Below are 15186 nucleotides of genomic sequence, written 5' to 3'. Positions count from 1 at the left end.
GACTCAGGTCACAAAGCAAGTGGACAAGCAGGAGCTCACCCCACTTCCCTCTGCCAGGAACACTGCACCCCTGTGTCCCCAGAAGCCAACTCAAATGCCACCCCAATGCTGCCACATCTGCGAGTGGACATGTATTTGAATTATTGATCATGGGATTAAGGCTGTCTCTCCTGCTAGCCTGGGAGGGCCACAAGGCAGGGGAGGCGCATCGGTCTGGGCCCAGGTCACCGCTGTGATCTCGGGGCCCTGCCCAGTGCTTGGCGCACAGGAAGTGCTCAGCCAACGTCTGCCAGATGGAAGCATGGACAGATGGAGATACCATTCCACCCCCAACCGCTTCTCAGCATGAGAATCCCTGGGACCTGAGGACCCTGGGGAGGTAAAAGCTTTCAGGGGCTGGGAGGGGTGGGAAGATGGGGAACAGTACCTGAGCTGAGGATGGTGGGCCGGGCCTTGGGGGGCCGGGTCCCTGTGAGGGAGCTGGTGCTGCTGCCGCCACTGCCGCTGGTCCCACCACCCTTACATGTCAGCTGCAAGGAGGAATCCTGGCCTGGGATGGAGATGGACTTGGCAGTGGACGGTGGCCTGGGAGGACAGACAGGAGTGACTGAGGTGCCCTGCCTTTGGGAACAGATGAAGACAGGGGAGCCCAAGAGCCTGCGCTCCCAGTCCTGAGCTGCCACCCCCTCACCCAGCCTGTGCTGGCACTCACGTCTTGAAGCAGGGGTCTCCAGAGAGCAGGAACATGCCAATGGTGACCTATGGGAAAGAGAGAGAAATCAGCCATGCTGCTACACCCAGTCCAGGGGCCACCTCCCTGTAGCCTTGGATCAGGCTTCAAAAGGGCTTGGACTTTAATCCTGTCTCTGCCCCTTCCTGGCTGGGTGGTTCTGGCAAAGCCACCTGACCTCACTGAGCCCGTTTCCTCAACTGGAAGATGGGGATTATCATGGTGTCCGCCTTGTGGAACAGAAGTGAGGATGCAGGCAGCTGAGCACAGCACCCGGCACAGAGTACATGTGCAGCAAAAGCCAGCTGCTATTTTAAAATCATGACAAGGCTGTGGGCTCCTTGAGGGCAGGGGCCACAGACACTCACTCCCCATTCTCCATGCCCCGCTTACAGCCCTCAGTGGGCCAGGGGCTCGCTGAGCCTGACAAGAGAGGGAGGGGGAGTACCGGGCCCCTCACAACGGGAAGAGGGTTCACTGAGCCCGCCATGGTGGTGGTGGTAGTGGGGAATTCAGAGCCTGAATTGGGCTGCAGCTCACCAAGTCTGACACAGGGGGTGGTGAGGGGAGGGCATGTTCAGAGTCCAACTCGGCATGTACTGGCTCAGGGAAAGTTTGCTGGATAAAGTAAAGCATGAAGCCAGTGGAAATTTAACACCCACCCAGACAAAGATTTTGGCCACCTGACCCCTGGCTCTCGCCATGACTGGCCTGGACCTTTGGTCTCTGGTATTTCTGGTTTCCTCTGCGAGGGTCCAGGAGGCTCCAGAGCACCTGCCCGGCTCTGCTCTAGCACAACACTCTCCCTCTGGGTCAGTTCCCAGAGGTGTTGTTAGGACAACATTGCATTCTCAGCCAGATGGAAGGGTGTGGAAATGAGGAAGAGTGGTGTGCTGGCAGAAGACATCCACACATCTCTGTTCCTGAGAGGCTAAGAGGCAGCCGCCTGGGGAGGGAGCTGCCGCCAGCACTGGAAACCTGCACGTGTCAGGCCAGGGCAGGGCGGGCCACAGTGGGGCCTTCGCAGTCCGCACAGGTCCAGGGAGATGCGGATTCTTCCACTCACAGACACTCTACCTGGGAGCTTGGGCCACCTCAGCAAGGTCATGGGGCAATGGTTAGGGGCTGGACTGCAGACTCGAATGGCTGGGGGTTCAAGTCCCAGCTGTGCTAGGGACCCCAGGCAAAGTACTAAACTTCTGTGCCTTAACTCCCTCCTATGCAAAACTGGGACTAATGATAGACACACCTCATGAGGCTGTTGTCAGGGGATCTTAAGATAAGAGATGGCCAGCATTCAGCACAATGCTTATCTCCCCTAAAGTGCTCGCTAAACCTTTAAAGCAACTGAGCCCAATCCTCAACCCCCTGATGTTTTCCTGACCCTGATCCCATGTCTTTCCTCTTTCTTTCACTGCCTGGTTCAGGGTGAGAACCTGCATTTTTAACAAGCCTGGGGGATTCTGACAAGGAGCTAGGTTTTCCCCTTGGTGGGGAGCAGGCAAAAGAGGCAGGAGGGTCCCTGGGTACCTTGAGGATGGAGTTGTCCTGGCGGGTGTTCTTTGTGTCGTAGCCCTCCAGCAGGCAGCAGCGCACCGTGGATCCCGAGCCTGCAAACTCGGCTAGGTTCAAGTCGGCAAAGCCCAGCTGGGAGGAGAAGAGGAGCCAGAGAGGGTGGGAGGCTGCAGGGAGTGTGGGCGCATGGCTGGCAGATGTGGCCAGAAGGGTTAACTTGGCAGAGCGGGGAGGGGCAGGCAGAGCCCCCAGCCTGACCCACAGCCCTGACTGTTGCATAACCAGGCCCCAAGGACAGAGGCCCCGGGTAGGCATCACAGACATGGCAAAGCCAGGAGCTCACATCCCTGAGCCACACAAAGCACCCTTTGTGCCACATCCCAGTATGCACTGGGGCCAATGCGCCTGAGATGAAAGGACATTGTTGTCTGTGACACAGTCACATTGTTCCCTGGGAAACAAGGCCGTGCTGTCGAGCTGCCAGGCGAGAGAGCAGGGGAGAAGAGAAGGCCCATGGGAACTTGGCAGTGGGGTGGGGGGCAGGGGTCTGGGAGACGGGGCACTCTGCAGGTGGAGGCCCATAGTGAAGGGGCTGGTGGGCAGAGTCGAGGGTCTGGACAGGCTCTTGTGGAGCTCTGGGAGCAAGGACAGGGAATCTAGGCTGCTTCTCTGATGCCAAGTCCCAGAGAGGAGGCAAGGGATGGGTAGGGAAGTGGGGGAGAGTGCAAAAACAGGGCAGGAGCTAAGGAGTCCCTAGATCGAAGCTAAGGCGGCCCAGACCTGGAGGGAAAACTGCACTTGAGGTGAGGGCTTGGTGGCTGGGGGACAACCAAGGCACCCAGGGATGACCGCTGAGCACCTGCCATGTGCAACTCCACTGCAGTGTTTCAGGACACATGCTCCAGAATCAAAATGACCCCCATTTTACAGATGAAGAAACCAAGGTTCAGAGGGGAAGGGACTTGCCCAGAGCCACACAACTTTAACCAGCAGAGCCAGTACTGAACCTCATGCCTGAGCAGCACCCAGTCCCACCTGTCTGGGTCTCAGTTTCTCCTCTAACGGGAATAAAACCTGGAGTGAAGTTTCCACCAGATAACAGAAGGGAAGGGGCCTGGCAGCATCTGACATGTGCTTGGTGCCAATAAATGTTTGCTGGGTGGAGGGGGAATGCTCCCAGCTGTCTGCTGGTAGGTTCTTTCGTAGTTGTGCTGCTGTCCTAACCCACATGAGCCAACAGAAGGAGAACTTTCCAATACAACCGCCTCTTCCACAGGCCTCTTCCACAGCCTGGTTCTAGCCACCCGCCCCCTGATTCTGGAGAGAGACAGCAGCATATGGGGCCGGGGCAGAGCGCCTGCAGACCTGCTGAGCTTCCTGAGCTCTTCAGTGGGAAGGGCCAGGCCCTGGGCAGTGCCGCCCTCCATGCTGGGGGAGAGGTGAGGCGAAGACACTTGTGGTCCCGACCGAATGAGCCCACCCTCTGCCTGCTGGCCCACGAGGGATGTGCCCAGGGTCCCTACAGAGAGGCGCTGAGGGCAGAGTAAACCTTCTAAAGCTGTTTTCTTCCACTTTTCCCAGTGGAAAAGGTTTCTGTGGAGGGCCGGTCTGTGAGGGCAGTGAGAAGACTGGCAAGAACATACATGTTAACAAGTCGAGAATGGCTGAATCAAGTACAGCCCAACCATACAATGGGGTCCTCTGCTACTGCTACAAAGCACAAGGAAATTTGTTTGTGTTGACAGGAAAAGATACCCAGAAACGATTTTTACTGGAAAGTAAAATTCCAAGCTGCAGAATCTGCTTAGAGTGAGTCCCATTTGTGTATTAAAAAATCATATTGTTTACACGTGTACAAGATCATACAAAGTATGTGCATTTTACATTCCTCTAAACCACACACGTTTTATTCACTGCTCTGTATGTCTGATTTACTTTACAATAATTTATTTATTTTTTCTAAGAAGGCCCGGAAAGAACCCAACCAACTCCGATGGTGAGGTCCAGAGAGGAGGCCTGGAGTGAAGAAGGGGGATGAAAAAGTCTTTTTTTTAATTCTATGAACATCTGTACCACTTCTGTTGCAACAAACCTGTGCTGCCTTTATAATATTCAGCGCAAAAATTATTAATAAAGAAAACTGCCAAAAGATGGAAGCAACCCAAGCAATCAACTGATGAATAGATAAACAAAATGTGGTACCTACATACAATGGAATATTATTCATCATAAAAAAGAATTAAGTTCTGATACATGAGACAACATGGAATAACTCTGAAGACACCATGTTGAGTGAAATAAGGCAAATATTGCATGATCTCACAACATGAAGTTATTAGAATAAGCAAATTCATAGCTTCAGAAACTAGAAGACAGGTTACCAGAGGCTGGAGTCGGCGTAGGAAATGGGGAGTTAATGCTTAAGCTGTGCAGAATTTCTATCTGGGGTGATGGAGAAGTTCTGGAAAAGGATGGTGATGATAGCAGCACAACATTGCATTCATAATTAATACCACTGAATTATATATTTGAATGTTGCTAGAATAAAAAATTAAAAAAAAATCCAACCATAGGACTGTACAACAGACAATGAACTCTAATGTAAACCAAGGACCACGGTTAATAGTGAAATTACAAAAATATTCTTTCATCAATTATAGCAAATAAATACATGCCCCACTAATGCAAGGTGTTAATAAAAGGATGTTATATGAGAACTCTGTATTTTATGCATAATTTTTCTGTAAACCTACAGCTTCTCTAATAAAAAAATTATTAATAAAGACATTTCCCAAAATACTCTTTCTCATGTAGAGCTGAATGCCTCCCATTTGGGGCAGAGAAGGGACCGGAAGTCCTTCTGGGCACTTCTCTCAGGTGAGCTCCCTCCCACCCCATCCCACCCCCCTCCACAGAGCCCTGCTTACCTTGGAATAAGCCTTCCCGCCTTTCAGCTCCTGCACAAGGAGGGGAGACACAAGCAGCAGGGTAATTATGGAATCCGAGGAACCACGCGGGTCTCCCCCAAACCCCCTAAGTCTGACTGCCAGGGGAGGAGGACAAGAAGAGGCAGAGCAGCACTTCTCATTTTCCCTTGGGGTGGGGGAGTGGGGGGGCGTAACTCAGGGGATGGACCCTAAGCTGCCAGGCCAGTTGCCCCACTCCCGCCCCTGGCCTCACCTTGCGCACGGACACACGGAAGATGCAGGGGTCCAGCAGGCCGGTGGCCGGATTGGCGCTCATCTTACACACAAAGGTGAACCTCTTCTGCCACCGCACGCAGTTCTCTTGGACCTCCTCCCTGTGGGCCAGACAACCTTGTGAGGTAGGCTCTAAGTCACCTCCTCCTATAGCTGAGGGCACCAAGGCTCCAAGAGAAAGACACACCCTCCCAAAGATCAGATCCCTAAATGAGCAACAAAGCAGGGTTTGAACCCAGGGCTGGTGGATTTCAGAACCAGAGCACTCAGCCATTGCCTTGGTTCATAGGCCCCTCAGAGCCCACAAAAGGCTGACGGGCAGAAAGAACCCATGGGGTTGTGGGGTCAGCCGTGTGCAACCTCCTACCTGTCCATGTATCTGAGTGGTGAGTATATGCTAGGTGATGGGCTACTGCAGTGGTCTTTATTCACAGACTGACATTTGACAGTCACCCCAGTGATGACTCAGTGTCCCCAGGAGAGGGTGGGGAAAGGGGTGAGTCAGAGAAGGTGACTGGCTACAGGGAGGTGACATTCAAGTTCAGATCTGAATGAAAAGCGGGGAAGGAGACAGTTCCAGGAAGAGGGAACAGCTCAAGTGAGGCAAGAATCTACTTTCCATTCTGCTGGGGAGTTCATTTCCTCAGCTAAGGAGAGCCCCCAAGTCTCACCTTCTATGAGGAGCTTTCTCCGGTTAACCCCTCCTGGCCCCCACAAAGCTTTGGGGATGGGTCCAAGGCTTATCCTGCATCCCTGCCAGGGCCGTGATGCGGGGCACCTTGACTTGGGCCAGGCAGCCCTGGGCTCACAGCCCTCACACTCACTGTGTGGCTCGGGCTGGGGGCCTGACCTCTCCATCCACTGTAAAATGTGCACACCACCTGCTCCCTGTAGGCACTGGGACACTCAGTGAGATGAGCCCTGCGAAGTGTCTGCCTGGTCAGGAGGGATCTGTGGGAAGTGTCTCGTCTGAAGAAGATGGTGAGGATCCAGGGGAACTCCATCGCCAAAATGCTCCTCATTGGGGGGTGAGGTGCTGAAACCCAAACTTGGGACAAGCAGAAGAGGGCAGGGCCAGGTAAGGGGGTAAGGAAGGGAGAGTACCCAACCCTCTGGCAGACGTGGGTGGGACCCCACAGAAAGCAGGTGCCACAGGAGGGGAGCCCGGGGAGGGGAGGGGTATCATTGGCTCCAGTCACCCCACTCTGCTCATTCATTTCATTCAAAAAGTAGGTGAGCGCCAGCTGTGCCATACCCTGTTCTATGCAACAGAAACACAGTGGGGACCAGCTTATACCTTGGTGGGAGGAGAGAGGGAAGGATCAAACAAACCTAAATAATACACGGTAGTGGAAAAGAAGTAAAACTATCTCTATTTGCAGATGATGATTTTGTGGATATATAAAGTCCTAAGGAATCCACTAAAAAACAATTAGAACTAATAAGACAGTTCAGCAAGATTGCAAAATATAAGTTAAAAAATAATTGTATTTCTATGCATTAGCAATGAACAATTCAAAATGAAATTAAGAAAACATTTACAACAGCATGAAAAAGAATAAAGCACCTAAGAATAAATTTTATCAAAAGAAATAGAAAACTCCAAAAACTACAAAACATTGCTAAAATAAATTAAAAATCTAAATAAATGAAAAGGCATCCCATGTTCATGGGTCAAAAAGCTTACTATTGTTAAGATGGCAAAACTCCCAAATCGAACTACAGTTCAAAGCAATCCCTATCAAAATCCGAGCTGGTTTCTTTGCAGAAACTGACAAGCTGATCCTAAAATTCATACAGAAATTCAAGGGACCAGAGTAGCATAAGAATCTTGAGAAGGAAGAACAAAGTTAAAGGATCCACACTTCCTGATTTCAAAACTTACCACAAAGCTACAATGCACAAGACAGCATGGTCCTGGCATAATGACAGGACTATGGATCAATAGAAAAGAACAGAACAGTCTAGAAATAAACCCTCACATTTATGGCCAACTGATTTTTGACAAGGGTGCCATAACAATTCAGTGAGGGAAAAAAAAGTTCTGTCAACAAATGATGCTAAGACAACTGGATACCTACATGCAAAAGAAAGAAGTAGGACCCTAATAACATCATATACAAAAATTAACTCAAATTGGACCAAATGTAAGAACTAAAACTATAAAAGTCTTAGAAGAAAACATAGCGGTAAATCTTTGTGACCTTGGGTTAGGCAACAGTTTCTTAGATATGATCAGCAAAAAGCACAAGTGACAAAAAGAAAAAAAATAGATAAATTGAACTCTCTCAAAATCAAAAATTTCTGCATTACAATGTATACCATAAAGAAAGTAGAAAGACAACCTACAGAATGAACTAAAATATGTGCAAGTCACATATATGATGACTATCTAAAAACAGACTACATAACTAATACTTACAACTCAATAATAAAAAGGCTCAATCTAAAGAGGCCAAGGACCCAAATACACATTTCTCCAGAGAAGTGAATATTCAAAACGACCAATAAACAGCTCAGTATCATTAATCATCGGGGAAATGAAAATCAAAACTAAAATAGGATACCACCTCACACCTGCTAGAATGGCTCTGATCAAACGATAGTAATGTGTTGGCGAGGCTATGGAGAAATTGGAACCCTCATATACTACTGGTAGGAATGCAAAATAGTGCGGCCACTTTGGAAAACAGTCTGGCATTTACTCAAAAGGTTGAACACAGAGTTATCACATGGCTCAGCAATTTCATTCCTCGGTATATATCCAAGAGAACTGAAAACATATGTCTACATAAAATCTTGAACAGGAACATTCACTGCATTATTTACAACAGCTAAAAAGTGGAAACAATCCAAATGTCATTCAACTGACGAATGGATAAATAAAATGTGGTATATCCATACAATGGAACATTACTCAGCATTAAAAAGAAATGAGGTACTGATACATGTTACAACATGGATGAACCTTGAAAACACTTTGCAAAGCAAAAGAAGCCAGTAACAAAGGACCACATGTAACATGATTTCATTTTCATTTATATGAAGTGTCTAGAATGGGCAGATTCATACAGAGAGAAAGTAGAATGGTAGTTGTCTAGGGGAGAAAGGGGGAGTGATTGCTAATAGGTGCACGGTTTCTTTTTCAGATGATAAAAATGTTCTAAAATTGTGGTGATGGTTGCACAATTCTGTGACTATTCTAAAAATCACTGAATTTTACACTTTAGATGGGTGAATTGTACAGTATGTGAATATCTCAACAGAGCTGTTAAAAAATGCATGGTAGATGAGATGACGATAGAAAAAAAATGGAAAAAAACAACAGGAAAGGTGGGTGGGGACTGCTGGGTAGAGACGGGAAGCTGAGGGCTGCTATTTTAGGTGGGTGGTGAGGGAAGGCTCCTGAGGCAGTGACATATGATCAAGGCCTAGAATGAAGTGAGGGCACAAAGACCTGGGAGAAGAGCTGTCCAGATGAGGGGGAAGCAAGTGCAAAGGCCCTGAGGCAGAAACACGCAAACAGGAAAGCACCATGGCTGAAGAGGAACCAGGGCAGGGTGGAGGAGGTGTAGTCAGCAATGGAGCAGGAAGTCAGGTGTCACCGGACCTTGAGGGCTGGCTGGTAAGGAATTTAGAGCTAATTCTCACAGTGGAACTGTTCATTATGGCTCTGGGCAAAGGCAAGAGCAGTCACGAGGAGGTGGGTGGAAAAGCAGAGAGAGCAGAAACACTTCCCAAGCAGCCAGAGGCCCAAGCCTAAGGGGGCAGGGGGGAGGCTGGGGAGCGGCCCTGTCTCCCTCGTGGACCTCAGATCCCCTCAAGACCCTCCCCTCAGATCCCACCCAGGAGTTGGAAGCAGCTGCTGGAGACCCAAGGAGGAAACTCGGCTGGGCATTCTGAAACACCCAAAGGAATTAGGATTAATGTTTAAGAACAAAAGCCAATATCGAATTTTAGGCTTTCTCCCTTCCCCTGTGAGAGTCTGCTGTGGGAATGCCCGGCCAGGAAGCCTGCAGCCTGCTTGTGGTTCCTGTCGGCCCTGCCAGGCCAGGCCAGGGACACCCACGTGGAACCCTCCCAGGCTCAGGTACAGGCATTTTCCTCCCTCTGCAGGAAGGTGAGCCAGGGCAGGGTTCACAGGATCAGTGATGGGCCCCCTCCTGTTTCCACGGGGCTCAAAACACACACATATTAAATGCCACCACTCCCACGGGAAGAGGCTATCAGCTCCACCCCACTCCAGCCGCAGGAGGTCACAGCAAGGGGAAAGTAAACACCACAGCAGTGGCCATTTCCTGAGGGCCTACTGTGTACCACCTGGATGCTCCCACAATACTGAAAGGTGGGATCAATCACGGTTCACATTACAGATGAGGAAAGTGAGACCCAGAACCCACCCAAAGTCACAGAGCTGGTGAGCTGGGTCTCAAGCCCAGGCTCATGTCACAGAGCCAGGCAGGGCCAAGTCACCTCCAGGGCCCACACAGCCTCCTCATCCAGATCCAGGGAGCTGGGCTCCACTACTCAGGTGGTATGGGGTTCCAGGCATCCAGCAGGGATAATACATGGAGCTGAACATGGGTTGGGGTGGGGGTGCTCCTAAGAATGAGGCCCCTCCCGGAGAGGTGGGAATGAGGAAGCAGTCATGAGCCCCAGGGTGGGAGCCAAGAAGACCACTCAGGACCTGTAGAGGAAATATCAGGGACTTGATTCACAGAGAACCTTTTATTGAGCACCTACTATGAGCCAGGCACTGTTGAAGGCCTGAGGACACAAACAGTGAACAAAGCAGACAGAAATATCTGTCCTCAAGGGGCTTCCACTCTGGCAGTGGGTGAGACATAGACAAAACAAGATAGATATACATCATGGTGATAAGTGAGTGCCATTGAGAAAAAGGAACCGGGGAAGCAGGTGGGGAGTGCCTGTGAAATGGGGGGCACGAGGGAAAGACAGTTAGGGAGGGTCTTAATGGGAAGATGACATCTAGCCAACAACTGGAGGAGGTGAGAGAGAGAGCCATGCCGTTACCAGGATGGGGGGTAGGGGTGGAGGGGAGCATGCTCCAAGCATAAGAAACAGCAAGTGCAAAGGCCCTGAGGTAGGAATGTGCCTGACAACTTAACAAGGAGCACAAGGGCCAGTACACTAGAGCTGGGTGCGTGAAGGGGAGAGTGGTGGAACTGAGACTGGAGACAGAACCTTAGCCCCATATTTACTGAGACTTTTCAGGGGCCTGTGCAGGTGCTGGCAATTGCTGGCATCCACATGTGCAGGAGTGGCCATGGCAGCAGTGTTTATAGTTGGAAAATGCGAACAACCCAGATGTGCAACAGGAGACTGCTTGAATTGGCATTAGGCAGCCTGGGATAGAATGGCAGGCAACTGCCACGAAGACGGAAGGGGGTGGTTTATGCTCACCAACAGGGAATGAGGGCCCCCCCAACACGCAGGAAAAGCAAGGTGCAGAAGAGTATCTGCGACAGGACCCCCATTTGTACTTAAAATTTAAAAAGAAGAGAGAAATACAGAAATGCCTGTACGTACAGAAAAAGATAGAGGTGCTCATATCACACTGTGAACAAGGGCTGATGGACCACCCAGAGATCAGGGAGATATGGAAGAAAAGAGAGGCAGGATACTATGCCCACCCCCACCCCCCTTCCTTTGAACGGGTAAGTATGAGTTGCGGCTTTTTAATAAAGCATGTCTGGGAAGCCTTGAGCTTGCAACGAGAGTGATTTCCTAAGAGGCACTCAGGGGAAGAGCAGAGGCCACAGCAGCACCGAGGGACCACTGAAAGCTGACAGCCACCTGGCAGGCGGGAGGGCAGGGATCAGGCTGCTGGGCACTGTGGGCCCCTGGGCAGCAGCACCCAATACACCAATGAGGACACAGTGAGCCACCTGTCTCGGAAAAAGGGAGAGTATGAAAAAAAGTGGAACAAATGAGCAGCTACGAAGAAAACTTACAGATAAAATGTTGATTAAGAAAATGCAAGACTGTGCATCCCCCCATTTGCCCTGCCGATGTGGCTGAGGACAGGGCTAGACACCACCACCCAGAGAAGGAGACCGCCTTACTCCTGGAGGCCCAGAACTCTGGACTCTGGGTTCCGGGATCTGACTGGCTTGTTCCATTTCTACATTAACTTGAAGAGACAATGGCCAAAGCAAGGAGGGGAGTTCAGAGCAGGTCTGGCCAAGGTGGGGGTAAAGGGTTGCCAGAGCCATTTTCCTTATTTCTGCCCTCAAGTTGTTTCTATAATTGAAACTGAAAAATGAGAAAATGGTGCATGAGGTTAGAGGGCTAGTCAAAAGCCAAAGGGATCGGAAACTCCATCCACCTGATTCAAGGCCTGGGCCCGTACTTGCCCAGGTAGGTAGGACCTGCTGGCAGGACCAGGCACCCTATTGGGAAAGAAGGGGCAATGGACCCAGCCCCCAACCCAGCCTAGGGTTTCAGGGCATGATTCCCCAGTCCCAGCTGCTGGGGACAGGTAATTAGAGACTGGGTTTTCAGGGCGGCTTCAGGGGAGTTTCAATTTTAGCTTTAAGATGTACAATTAGCCATCCACACCCCAGAGAGGCAGGGTGAGCCCTCCACCCACCGCAGCCCACTGTAGCGACCACAGGGGCAGAATTCAGCTATTTCTGGGTTGTCTTAAAATAGAGCAGAGCACCCCACCAGGCTGGTGTCCTCAGCCCACGAGAACTCCCCAGCCCCAGGAAGGTGAGACGGGTGACCTGACCACCCTCTGGGCCCTCCCAGGCGGCTGTGCCAGGCAGCGTGGGGAGATGCTGGGACCTGGACCCAAATCCTGACTGGGCCTCTATTACACACCCACAAAGGCTTACTGTGCCGGCCCTGCTGGGGGTGGGGACACAACATGAGCAAACTTCCCTTGGGAACCCCCAGTTAGGTGGGGGAGACAGACATCTACACAAGAAATTAATGACAACTGCTGCCAGTCTCTGGGAAGTAGAGCAGGGTTACAAGAGCACTGAACAGAGCAGGGCCTGGTCTAGTCTGGGGGCAGGTGTCAGAGAAGGCTCCCATGGCACTGACATCAGAGCTGGGACCTCAAGGCCGAGGGTGGTCAGCTGGATGGCTGGACGAAGATTTGGGGAAAAAGATGTTCCAGGCAGAGAGAACAGCACAGAGAAGACCCAGAAGGAAGGAGGTGGCTCCCAGGAGCAGCCAAGAGAAGGTCATGGGAGCAGGATCAGGCTGAAGAGCAGGAGAGAATGACGTGGAAGCTTCCATCAGAGTGAGCCTCCATTCCTTTGTCTGTAAAAGGGTGATACTGCCCAACATACGGGGTTGTTGAGATGACCCTATGATGCTGTGTCCAGGCTCCCTTCTCCATTGCCCTGCTCGGCGAGGGAGGGGCAGGGGTGTGTGTGTATGTGTGTGGCCAAGTCTCCCTAGTATCTGCCCCAATGCATCTCAGGGGACCGGCTGCAATTGGAGTCCACATGGAGATTCCTGAGGGGTTGTGGGCCCCATGCAGATGGGGACTGCATCTGTCTTTGTCACTACTGTCTCCCTAGAACACAGGACATAGCTGGCATAGAGTGGGACTCCCCCCTGGGACCTATTCTAGAATACACTCCCCTACCCCTCAGGTTCATCTTTAATCAACAATAGTGAAATCAGCTCCTGTTCACTGAGCTCTGCTGTGGGCTATGTGTTTTACATACATGGCCAACAGAATCCACCAAAATCCTCTGAGGTACATACCATTATCATTCTCATTTTACACATGAAGAAACTAGGACAGGGGACAGGACAGGCCCAAGTCATTCAACAACAGGGCCACCAAGGCAATACACTTTCCTCTATACTCCATGCCTTCCCTATGTTGGTTCCCCCCAAAAGCAGGAAGGTAAGTGGAGACCCCAGTGGAGGAAAATGCTTTCCCATCCACTAGCACTGAAGGCCACTGAAAAGGCCTTTAGGATTGTGAAGGGTGACAGGTGAGGCTGAAGTGAGCCACTGTCCTCCTCCTCAGATGGGCAAACTCAGGGCTCCCAGCAGGAGCCTGCTGGGCACGCAGTGGTAGTTCCAGGTGGTCAGCTCACTGCCACATCCCCAGCACCTGGCCAGGCCTGGTCCAGTTACTGCTCAGTAAGAGCAATAAGACCTAGGTCTCCATCACACAGGTGACAAAGGGCCAGTGCCAAGGGAGCCACCTCCCGACCGCAGGCTGCCCATGGCCCCCAGGCTGCTGGGCCAACAGAGTCCTTGCTGACAGGGCCTACACAGACCAATCTGGACCTCTCTAGAGTCCAGAGCAAAGGCACACACACAGCCAGGCTGTCATCAAAGGAGCAAAGAAATGGGGGAAGGTCACCTGGGGGGCAGTGGAACAGTCCAGGCCCTGAGTCAGGATGACAGGGACAGGGCTTCAATATGACCCCACATCCACTCTCAGCATTTCACCTTTCCAACTGCCCAACTTAAGTACTTCTGTCCATGCATCTGTCTTGTTCACCACTGCGTGCCCAGCAGGGAGCAGGTGCTCAAACAAGCAGAAGCCATGAGCAAAGTGGGGTGGCAAGTCCTGGCAGAACAGGGGTTCTCAGACTGGTGCAAACATAAAAATCCCCCTAACCTATCAAAAGTGGAGATTCCCAGACCCTGTCAGAACAACAGATTCTGTACGACAGGGTTTAACCTCGAACCTACTGACATTCTGAGTCAGATAATTCTCTGTTGTGGGGGGCTGTCCTGTGCATTGTAGGATGTTTAGCAGCATCCTGCTAGTAGCACAACTCCAGCTGTGACAACCAAAAATGTCTCCATACATCACCAAACATTTCTCCTGGGGAGCAAAATTGCCCCATTTGAGAACTACAGCTGCAGGCCTTGGACTGGACATTTTACACAAGCTCTCAGGTGATTCTGATGCAGGGAGCTGGGTAACCTACTAAGCGGTAGTGTGCGGAAGACAGCACATCCGCAAGAACCTGTGAGACTCCTAGGACCTCCCAGCTCCCAGCTGTGATCCGGGGTTCCTGATAGGGCCGGATGTGTCCCGTCCCCTGATTCTTCCTATTTGGTCCCTATAATGAAAGGTAACCAGGCTCTGTCACATAAGCCCCCACTGCTCCACCCCCTAGAAAGAAGGAGAAAGACACATGGGGCCATCCTGCCCTTGGCTGGAGGCACAGCTGAGAGCCTCCCTCCTGCCCCTGCCCAGTGGCCCCTGAGGGGCTGCCCCAGCACCCAGCCTGCACCTCTTGAACCACCTCAACTCCATGACGGCCTGGACTCCCCGTCCCTGGCCAGGTTCCTGGAGGAGCAAGCGATCACACTGATGTAATCAAGGTTCCCGGATGATGAAACCCAGCCCAGGCCCAGGCTGGGAGAGGCACGAGTCTAATAAGGAAACAATTTAAATCTACAACATCTGCCTGTGCTTCCCAGAAGAGAAGAGAGTACAGTTGCCTGGGGAGGGCCCCACCCTCGGGACCAGCCAAGGCGTCTGTCCAGGGGCTGCAGGGCGGGAAGAGCCTCCATCCCAGCAACATGGCCAACGTGGCAGCACAGCAACGCCTGGCTCCTGCCAGGAATTCGGGGCTGCGCGGGGAAGCAGCTTGTTACAGTTCTGGCATGGCCAGACCCCTTCTCCTGCGACAAGGCAGCCATAAGTTCCTAGAAGCCAAACAATTCTGTTCCCAATGCTGGAAGGCTCAGAGGAACCACCCTGGCCACCCCAAGACTGCTCCTGTG

At 51.4% G+C, this 15186-nt stretch overlaps 1 protein-coding gene across 1 annotated transcript in view; it reads right to left on the bottom strand.

Annotated features, from left to right (window-relative positions):
• Window positions 1-15186, bottom strand: part of FAM102A (family with sequence similarity 102 member A) — a 38549-nt gene that overhangs the window by 6340 nt on the left and 17023 nt on the right. The window contains exons 2-6 of the mRNA XM_037797242.1: window positions 5426-5546; window positions 5173-5202; window positions 2261-2377; window positions 713-759; window positions 428-585 (exon numbers count right to left, since the gene is read on the bottom strand). Coding sequence (XP_037653170.1) covers window positions 428-585; window positions 713-759; window positions 2261-2377; window positions 5173-5202; window positions 5426-5546 — 473 coding nt within the window. The remainder of the gene's footprint in view (window positions 1-427; window positions 586-712; window positions 760-2260; window positions 2378-5172; window positions 5203-5425; window positions 5547-15186) is intronic.

Source organism: Choloepus didactylus, chromosome 10, assembly GCF_015220235.1.
Source record: "Choloepus didactylus isolate mChoDid1 chromosome 10, mChoDid1.pri, whole genome shotgun sequence".
In the NCBI taxonomy this organism is placed as follows: domain Eukaryota; kingdom Metazoa; phylum Chordata; class Mammalia; order Pilosa; family Megalonychidae; genus Choloepus; species Choloepus didactylus.
Note: the sequence above shows the minus strand (reverse complement) of the source record. Positions and strands in the feature narration are given on the sequence as shown.